We start from the raw sequence: 10,355 nt of genomic DNA, 5'->3' as shown, positions 1-10,355 counted from the left end.
GCTGCTGTGGGAAGGCTCCCCGCGGAGGTCGGGCTCCGAGGGGCTGCCCGGGCAGCGCTGGCTTTCGCTGTGCGGGGGAGAAACGCCGCGACCTGGCGGGGAGGTGTAGGCCCTGTCGAGAGGCTGTGGCCTGCTTTGGTTATGTTTTGTCATCCCTGGACTAGGAGAAAGCAGGTAGGGTGTCTCGTGTTCATCGTGTCCTGAAATGGTAACTGGCGTGTGCAATAAGCAAGTAAAGGCAAAGAGGTGACGCTGTGAAAGCTAAATACACTAAATGAAGGGAAATACTCTTGTACTGCTCAGCTGGCGCTCAGTGTTTCTACAGAGTGTTTATGTTTACAGGTTTAGTGGGTTATCTCTCAGGAGAAATTGAATGTAGTTAATTTTCAGTGCACAGAGTATCATTTTTCTGTAAGCAAGGTTGATTTTTCTTTCCATCTCTCTCAAAGCCTTAAATAGAGAAAATGCCAGATTTAGATATATAATAGTGTTCATAAACAGAATCATGAGACCTAAAGAAGCAGCTAGTATTGAAAGTCATCAAGAACAGATATCCCATTTGGCTTTTGGAGAACAAGAGTATTGATGAAGGTGTTTAATTCTTACTTTTCATACGTGTTTTACCTTTAGTTCTGTGAGTTGAGTGACACTATTGAAGTTGATCTTCAGTAGCATACTTGATACTGGGGAAAAAAACCTACTACTATACAGTTGAAGCGTGAGGCACATGACATCAATGACAGGAAAGTAGAGGGGGAAAAAAAAAAGAGGGAGAAGGGAAAAAAAGTTTCTGATACCCACCAGTTCTCCAGCTGTACTATATTGTTGTGTAGCTGACCATCATAATGGTCCTATGACAAGATATGATCTGTTTCAGGATTCTCAACTAAGTTTTTTATTAAGAGCAAATGTTTTGGGTTTTTTTTTCTTTTTGTAACTGAATGAAATTTATTCCTTTTTCAGATGGTGTTACAGCTTGTTCAAAGCCTATATTGATGAAAAAGGACTGAAAAGGAAGGCACTGTCTTCTAATTGCAGGATCTTTTTCTCTATTTTCCTTTTAAATACTACTTATGCAGACTTTTCTATAGACTACTAATCTCTCCAGAATTTAAGGATTTTTTTTTTTTCCTTTCTTCTTGAGCAGTGTTTCCTTCATGGCTTTCAATTCCCATTATTTTTATTCTTAGGTTCTTATGAGTTCTCACAAGGATAAGACTTAATTGCTTATTTTACAGCTGTAACATTTTCTAGAGGAGCTTTCATTCATGCAAGTCTAGAACTTGCAAATGAGAGGATGATCAGCTACCCCAAATCCATAAACTTAATTTTCCTGTGTGTGTTTGACTGCTAGCCAAGGCCTTGGCTTCTGCTCAATCAGAAATTAAGTGGTTTATACCCACTTCACACTCTTACATTCCTGTGCACTGAGCTGAGGGAATTATCTCACCAAACACAGTGATGTTAAGTAGAAGTAATTGAGTAAGGGGGTTTTTCTGTGCTCTTTGATGTAAACCTTCTGCTCATTTTTCAGATACGCTCCTCTCCCTGTGAAGCTGGTACTCTGAGAGACCTGCACTCACATACACTCTGTATTTATGAGAAAAGTAAATAGTAGCCTTTGTTGTGTTTTGAATAAATAGAGTTGCTAGGGAATAATTTAACAAAAGGAGATATCTCGATTTCTTAGTTCAGAGTACAGTTGTCTTTCCTGGAGCCTTTTCTCCAGAATGTTTTATTTGGTTTAGTTCTGTGTCGTGTGTTGTGTGCCTCTCCAAAGACATCACTGTGAAAGTCACAGAGTCGGCAATGTATTAAATTGATCATTTAAAGCCTGGCGGTGTTTTGGATTTTGTAAATCTGCTTTTGTGAGATATTTAAAATAATCCCTTAAATTAGCTGAAGCACTTTCTTGGCATTTCAGTTAACCTGTCAAAGTTCAGTTTGGAACAGAGAGGTGTGAGGGCATGTCTTTAATTTCTTCTTTCTGTTATGACCTTCTCTCACACTTTTAGTGGCATATAGCCCCAACTCTTCAGTTATGATGATTCAAGCCCGTTTGAGCACTCTCAGAATGGCATCCTTGATTTATGTGTTTGCTCTGACAGTTGACAGTTCTGGGCTCTATTTACGTCGTTGTCAGAGAGGTGTGCTGGTTATGTGGAGAGTGTCTGTTTCTCCCTCCTTACGTTGAGAAGATGACCGTAAAGATTATCCTCATTCATTCCAAGAGCAAGCCAAAACTGGTAACTCATAATGTGCTATATACGAACTATTCAAAACCAGGTATTTATTGCTGGTAAATAGCACAAAGTATGATTTTATCATGTGCTGGCATTGTCTTTACTCAAATAGCGTAACCTCTTTATGACAAACTAACGGCAAGCCTTTAATACGGTTTTGGTTATAAAAATAATAGTTAACAAAATACTTGTCTTCTAATGTTTATTTGTCTTCTGAAAGTGCTGGTACCAGTGTTGCTAGGAGATGTCTTGCTGCTTGCAGTTACCTACAATGTATTTTTCGGTATGGCTGTACATTGCTAGAAGGGTATCTCAGTCCTCAGCTGTAGTCCTTGGTAATAGGAGCCCAAGAAGAAAAGTGCTGTGCCCCTTGTGTTTTGATATGGTATTTGAGATGTTCCATTGTTTTGGTTTTCAAGTGTAGGTGAGAGTTTGGGAAATTTCTTTGAATTTGATCTTTTTCTTGAAATCTGCAAAGCTAAAGTATGTTGGAGGGGAGGAGGGGGAAGGGTAGGGAGGAGAGGGGGAGAGAGAGATAGGTCTCTTTCCTCTCTTTGAGCTGAAAAGCACAAGAAATTCCCTTGTGTCCTCCACTGTCTGAGCAGCCTTTAAACCATAAGCAGACAAGAGAAAATGATGCATCACTCCTTTTTTTTCCTCCCTCCTTTGCCAAGATAAACCCCCCAATGCAGGGAAAGAAGCAGACTTCTGTGCCACTTTTATACATTATATCTAAGCAAAAAGTTCTTGAATGCATCTCTCAGTTTTTAGAAGGCTTTCATCAGACATAATCTCAAGAGAAACTTAGCAGGGGACAATCAGAATTGCCTCAGTTTTGCTGGTGAGTGTTTTAATGGGAGGCAAACTCATGGCAATAACTGTGTGGGCTCAAAGGAATGACTGCACAGGAGGCTACCAAATAGAAATCTAGCAAGCACTTGTCGTAGGCAGAAGTACAAAATAGCTGAGAGTAGAGGCTTGCAGTTAGCTCAGTCATCATAAAAAAGATTATGTTGTTTGGGTGAAAAGAATGCCAGCTCATGATATACCTGAATCTTAGAAATATACAAGTGTTATCTGTAAAGGATAAATTGCTCTTTGAATAGCTCAGCCTTCTTGTCTAAAACTGAAATTTGCAATCTTGCTTGGATGCCTTTCCCTGAAAGGAAATGTTGCGTATATAAGTTCCTGGAAAGCACACGACACAGATGGTTTCACCTTTAAAATATTAGTGAATGTGCAGTCTTAGCCAGATTCTTATCCTGGTGACTTCAAACTTGTGCATATTAAAAGAATACAATATGTAATATATCTAGCTGTGGGTTGTTTGCTGATGGCTTTTTTTCCCTCCCCATAAACTGTAGTTTCAGCAATGAAGCATCCTGCAAAAAACGAGAGGATTATTTGGAATGGCCTGAATATTTTATGGCAGTAGCTTTTTTGTCAGCACAAAGAAGCAAGGATCCAAGTTCTCAGGTAAGAAAGCAGCATATAAGAATAACATAACCTAATCTATATTGCAGATTGTATCAGATGCACATGTAGCACTTTCAGGGGTTTCTTATTAAAAGTTATTTCAGTATAGAGCTTTTCAGGTTTTAACATGGTCAGCACCTTTTGTTACAGAAATTTTCTTACTGGGCCTGACCTCATGTGTATAATTCTGTGTGTACATTTGCAGCTTGGAGTTTTGTAAATATTATTTTCATCTGGAGGTTAAAAAATAACATGCATTTTCTCTCCTTTTTCCAGTAAATATAGTTACTGTTAGAGAAGGATAAGACTACTGAAAGTTTTAGGCTGTAATTTTTTAAGACACAGCATTTTACAGATTCCTTTTCCTGAGCTGTGAGAGTGTAAAAATTTCCTTTTGTTTGTTCTTGGGTTGACTGGCGTTTTCTCCCTCAGGTTCCCCTTTACCCTCTGCTTCACTGTCTGTCCCCATTCTTTGCTTCTTTCTTGTGTCTCTGTTGAATGTTGTTTTCAGGCAATTAATGCACCTCCTGAAACATGGTGTTCTGCAGGACCTAGTTGTCCTGTTAGTCTTCCTCTTTGTGAAAAAGTTCAGGAAGCAAACCCCAGAAAAGCCATGGAGCATGCTAATGGTCTGTTCAATTACTTGCTGGCTTCTGTACATTATGGCTCTTAGTTCTCTGAATGTTATTTACTTAGGACTGAATTTTTGTTATCCAGTAGCTGGTTGATAAACACATTGTCCGAATTAAAATCTATTACTATTGCCATTACAATAAATGTAAAGTATGGGCAAAAAACATGAAAACAGGATACTTATTCATTTTGTAGAAGGGTCCCTGTGCAGACTTGAAGTAATAAATGCTGGGACTTAAAAGGTCTGGTATTTTGGTGCATGTTTCCGTAAACAAGCCACAAAGGTTTGTGAATCTATCTCTGCTTAGGTCAGTGCTACTGTGTTTCTGTTCTGTCTTTCATACCTTTTCTTTTACTGCTGCTGTGTGTCCTGCTGCTGGAAAAGCTAGCCTGGGGAATTGAGCTGACAAAAACTTTTGTTTAGTAGGGTTAATTCAGTGATGGTTCTGCTCCCTGAACCAGGTTCACTTCATAGTCGGACAAGGAACAGTGCTGGCAGGCTGGGATGGGGACTGCATGACTTTGAGGGGTAGCAGAGTTGCATCTGCCCTGGTTTATTTTAAAGCTCCACCAGTGAGGTACAGTTTTAGCCTTGCTCACTAGATGGTGTGACTTAATATAAAGGGAAGCTTGTATCTCTTGAATGAAAATTGTAGGACTGACTTTTCAGGTCTCACCTTTCTTGTTGATAGAGCATTTTGCATGCCTTTGGTACTATATAAACCTGGTTTTATTTAGGTTGGTGCCTGCATTGTAAATTCAGAAAACAAGATTGTCGGAATTGGATACAATGGGATGCCTAATGGTTGCAGCGATGATGTACTACCCTGGACAAGAACAGCAGCCCATAGACTGGACACGAAATACCCTTATGGTAAGGTTTCTTGTGGTTGACAGGTCAGACTTGTGATGTCTGTATATGTGAAAGTTCAGCTGGTAAAATATGGATCAGTGTTTCTTCCACTCACCTGATTTCATTAATGTGCCCATAAGTGGTACATCAGGATAAAAATCACAACTCTGAAAATAAATGAAAGCAGACTTTATGAAAGACTGACTTCCTGGTGGAATATGTTCATAAATGATTAGCCATTTTGGATTGTGAGTGAAACCTTGTAAATATAATGGAGCTCATTAGCATACACTTGCAGTGTATGCAGATGATTGCTGCTTCTGTGTGTTGATCTCCACAGAAATTAGAGAGCATGTATATGGCAAAACAAATAATTTTGTCTAAAATACAAGTGTTAAAATTGTAAATTTCAGTGGTTGTGGGGAAACTCCAGTGTTTAGATGTTGATGGCGTAGACAGTACATGTTATGAAGGTGCTGAATTTTGTTTGTCTTGAAGTATGTGATTGCATTCTGTCTTTCCATTCTGGCTTTGCCTTACCTGGTGTGCAGTGGATCTACCCTGCTACGGGTGAGGTGACTTTAATTGTTTATTTCAGCTTCTGATCTGGTTCACACTTACTAAATGGGCAAAAGGAATGTAGAGCAGAGATGGTTTCGTGGTAAATGTGGCTGAGTGCTGCTTTGGATTTTGTCTTTCTCCTTGCAGCAGGCGTAGTTTGGCCTTCTACAAGCCTGCTTTGAAGAGTCCTCTGTGAATCTTGGCGCACCTGTCAACAGAGATGTACAGTTGCTCCTCAGGGCCAGGCAGGAACCAAGGGAACGATTTGCTGGGCTTTCTTTGGCTTCATACCATGAGTGCTCTCTGCTGGGTGTGGAAATAGAGTTGAGAGCTGCCTTGTGGCCTGCAATAGGTGATGTTGGGGAAGAGCCATGGACTGATTGAGAAGTGGGGGGGTCTATGCTCTCTTAAATCCCTCTTCATCTTTCAGTTTCCACACCAGCTCCTGCTGCATCTCTGTGGGGTGAAGCCAATGCAGCAGAAGCCATAGGCACAAGAAAAACGGTATTAAGAGCTCCTTCATTCTGTGCCACATCTCAGTCTGTCCTGGGCTCAGGGATGAATCACAAAACTGAACAAGAGCCCTGAGAAATTTTCCCTTCTTCATGCATGAATGGGGGGAAATGAGCACCAGAGTTCAGCTTTTGCAAAAAGGTATTGACCCTTTTTCGATGTGCAGTATTTATCTCTGTCTATTAATTCTATTTTTTACTTGTAACTTCTAACAATTGATCTGATACAGAAATTAGACTTTCATGAGTTTTCATGTTCCCTGTGTTCACTGAGTGCTCTTTAAAATCAGCTTTACATTTTCTGGTTTCTCATATCATTGAAGTGAAAGATGATATGTGGTGGCTCAGCACATAATTCATCAGTTTCATATTTGAGTTCTTAAAAACCTGATACTTTGTCCTTGTTCACTTTACCAATTCATTATGAAACGTCTAACACTAACTCTTAAGCTTGAGACAGTTTCATATTATTTTTTGTAAGAGATGTATTGCTGATACCGGGGCCAGCTCCTGCCAAATGTCAAGTGTGCTCTAAAGCACAGAAGCGCTGGTTTTACATATATTGACGGTACCATAATGGTATGGCTGCTTTTTTATTTATAGGGTGAGGAAACAAGTGTTAGCCCATTGATTAAATATAAAGTACTGAAAACAGAATATTGATTTTTATTGAATCTTTATGCTGCTGTAAGGTCTCAGATCTGAATTAAGATCAGTGTGGGTGGTCTCTGGGACCTGAGCATGTTCCAGGCACTCAAATCTAAGCTGACAATTTAAACTAAAAATGTTGTAAGAATTTGTAAGGAATCTTTGTATAAGAAGACCTGAGAATTTTTTTTTGTTAACTGTGACTCCAAAATATGTGGAGTAAAGTAAAAATATCTCTTAATATGTGATGTTTAAAAAAAATGCACTAATCAATCTAACAGCTTGGAGAGATGAGTTCATTTCTAGCAGTTGGTCTGACTACTGCCCTTCCCCCCAAGAATCTTAGTCTTCACCTCATTAAGGAAAAATCACAACTTTGTAACATGATGCATCACATGCTGTGATGAATAAACGACCTATTTTGTAATTCACAGATCATTTAAACTCTAGCAGCTTCTTATTAATCTTGATAGCACAGTTGACAGACTAGACAAGTATATATATATATCTCTCTATAAAAAAAATCTGCTTTAAAAAATTCTGGTGGATGCAGAGGCACATAGAATTACTGCTGAAATCTCATTAAACTGTCATGTTTTCCTTTCCACTTTTGCTAATCATCACAGCATTTGTGTAAATTGAACTTTTTATCCTCGCTTTTTCCTGACTGGCTTGTTCAGAGATGGTACAATTTTACTGTGTGCTTCATTAGCTTACCGTGGAAATGCTGGCACTTCCATCACTAGAGCTGCAATGCAGCTTATTAGGTAAAGCTGATGGTAATTGTGCATGCACCACCACACTGACTTGGACAATATCTTCTAGAGCTACTTCATGCATCTGCAGTGCTACGGAAAAGGACTGGGTGTGGATCTGAACACTGACCTCCTAATTTTATGTACTGTTGTAGGTTAGGTTAGCTTGCTTCCCTTGTGTTTTGGACTGCTGACTAGCTTTCTCCAGAGCAAAGCCTGAGTATTGCTCACTCAAAGACTGCTCTGGAGAGCAGGGTGGAAAAAGGGCTGCAAGAAAACTGTCATCCTGTCTAGGACTGAAGTGCAAAGCCTGCTGAGATGGTATGCTTAACCCTCCTCCCTCCCTCAGGCCATACTGGGGGATATGCAACACACACTCTTTTTCACGCTGTGAAAATGCCACTCTGGTGGGCTGCAAAAAAGCCATCTCACTTCCTTATGCACTTTGAACTGAGACATACAAAATAAGTATGTGGTGCCATGGGGCTTCTGAGATGTGGAGCCTTGGGGAAACCCAGGGCCAAGTGCTATGTAATGCTATGCCGATGGAGCCCCGAGTAAGATGAACACAAGCCAGTCTGTGCCAGTTGGCCTCAGGGCCAAGGGTCAGTCCCTAGTCCTGTCTGTGTTTAGCAGCATAGACATAGCAGGGGATTGGACTCAGAGACCATCTTTGCAGAAGTGTGTTAGATGATCCTATAATAAATTTATTGAACTCCAGCAGAACAGATAGATGCATCGACCCCACAGCTCTGATTAGAGTCACTGTTTCGTGGCTAGAAAACTTACAATTTCCACCCTGAATTTATTTTGGTTAGTTATACATTGAGTGTGCCAGCATTGTTCTTTTAGCTTTTCTTACTCGCTGCAATTAACCCTTCCTCCTTTCCCCCCTTCCCCTGTGCACTTACTGATAACAATAACTTTGAACTTTTATTGTAAGGCTAAACAAATCCTGTCATTCTTAAATATTACTGTATCTTGAAATTCACCAGTGCCTCACTTACCTTTGTCTGCTGCAGTATACTGTACATATCTAACCTGCACCCTCAAGTGTGGGTTCTGCTCTTAGGGAAAGGGTCATATTTGATTAAAAATTTGGTATTTACGCATACCTAAGTGTAACCTGAGCTGCTACTGAAAGCAAGCATTGAAATGTGGTAGGTAGTGCTCACTTTACCTTAGAGGATGCAAATATTTGCAAGGCATTTGGATATTACAGGAATAGTGGTGTGGATCACCTGTATTGATACTGTGCACTCCTTATGAGAATCCTGAAGCACATTAAAACTTTTTCTTCTAGTTGTAGAGTATATTTGAACAGTTTAATAGTATAATCTTGTTATGTGAGAAGGCACCGGGTGTTTTGCAGAGTGCCATTTTTCACAGCACAAAATCAGACTTTTTGTTGTTGTGTTGGAGCTGACTCTTTCCAGGCTGCCAGTTAGTGACAGGAGCAGGGGTGTTTCTGTGCAGATGAGAAATGCAAGGCCAGTTTTGAATACTCGCTTTACTAAGATGTTATTAAAACCTTTTCCTGAAGCATTGTGTTCAACACCATGTGCAGAACCTTCTTAATAATTAGACAGAATTCTGGCCTTCAAAGTCAAAAGTGAGTGCCCCCAATTTCTATTAGATGAATCCAAGGATTTGATAATGCTCATTTTCCTCTCACCAATCATTTAAAATACTTCAAAATACCTTAAAGTTTTTCTCCTATTAACACGTCTTCCCATTAAGGCCTGTTGCTGTGCTCCTGTTGTGCCATCTCCACTGTAATCTGAGAACATCCATTTGACAACCAGTCTTTAATTAAGAGAGTTGTAAATTAAAATGACTGGCAAATTTAGAAACCTCTGAGCAATAGAGAAATAGAGTAAATATGCTTACAAATATTTATCCAGGTTCAGATACAATAAAATATGTGCTGTGGCAAAAACTATGCTCTAATTGAACAGTACCTGCTGTGTAAAATGAAATAAACTGTTATCAAAATTTCCTCGTGTTAGGATTATGAGCTTTTAGTCAATTTTTAGAGAGATGAACACTGGAAGATATTCAGGCAAATGTTACTTTTGTAGAAGCTGTTATTTTGACAGAACAAAGCTTGATAAGGCACTACAAAGAAATGTTACGCTCTCGAATTGGCAGTACAAAGCTGAGGCTTCAGCTGGAAAGAGGATCTATAGGAGACAGTCTCCACCTACAGCCGCTCACTTTCTCGTCCTGCAGGGACCTCTGTGCAGTTCTGGTGTCATGTATCAAATCTCTAGGAAGTTTGGATATTTGGAAACACAAAGAATAATTTCTCTCGTTCTGCATGCCCACTAGGAAACGGCTGTGTTCTGCTGACAGTAGGGCAAACGTTAAGCAGAATGGTACAAACTGGGAAGAGGTGTGGATTAGCTAATGCTTCTTAGGTATTGAGAGGGGCTTCTCCAGTCTGTACCTGGCAGATTTTGTGATGTTCATAAACAAGCTGAGTGGTTCCCGTCTTCACTTTCTAGTTCTCCTTTTTCAGAGAAGAAAACAGTGACGCTGGGGCTGTTCCTTTTTTCTGACTTCAGTCTGAAGAGGCTGGGACTCTAATGAAATCTGGTGATGTTATGCTTGCCTTCCTGCCCTGACCGCAGCAACTGCTCTTCCTCCAGCATGCAGAGCAAGAGAGAGCAGC

The 10,355-nt window shown here is 40.0% G+C and overlaps 1 protein-coding gene across 1 annotated transcript in view; it reads left to right on the top strand.

The window, feature by feature from the left end:
• Window positions 1–2,108: 2,108 nt before the first annotated feature.
• DCTD (dCMP deaminase) overlaps window positions 2,109–10,355 on the top strand; it is a gene marked incomplete at its 5' end in the record, with an annotated part of 16,782 nt that continues 8,535 nt past the window's right edge. The window contains 3 exons of the mRNA XM_010135642.1: window positions 2,109–2,246; window positions 3,537–3,719; window positions 5,091–5,226. Of these exons, the coding sequence (XP_010133944.1) occupies window positions 2,109–2,246; window positions 3,537–3,719; window positions 5,091–5,226 (457 nt within the window). The remainder of the gene's footprint in view (window positions 2,247–3,536; window positions 3,720–5,090; window positions 5,227–10,355) is intronic.

The sequence above is a fragment of the Buceros rhinoceros genome, unplaced genomic scaffold, assembly GCF_000710305.1.
Source record: "Buceros rhinoceros silvestris isolate BGI_N320 unplaced genomic scaffold, ASM71030v1 scaffold27384, whole genome shotgun sequence".
Lineage (NCBI taxonomy): Eukaryota > Metazoa > Chordata > Aves > Bucerotiformes > Bucerotidae > Buceros > Buceros rhinoceros.
The sequence above is the reverse complement of the archived record's forward strand: the minus strand, read 5'-3'. Positions and strand labels throughout refer to the sequence as shown.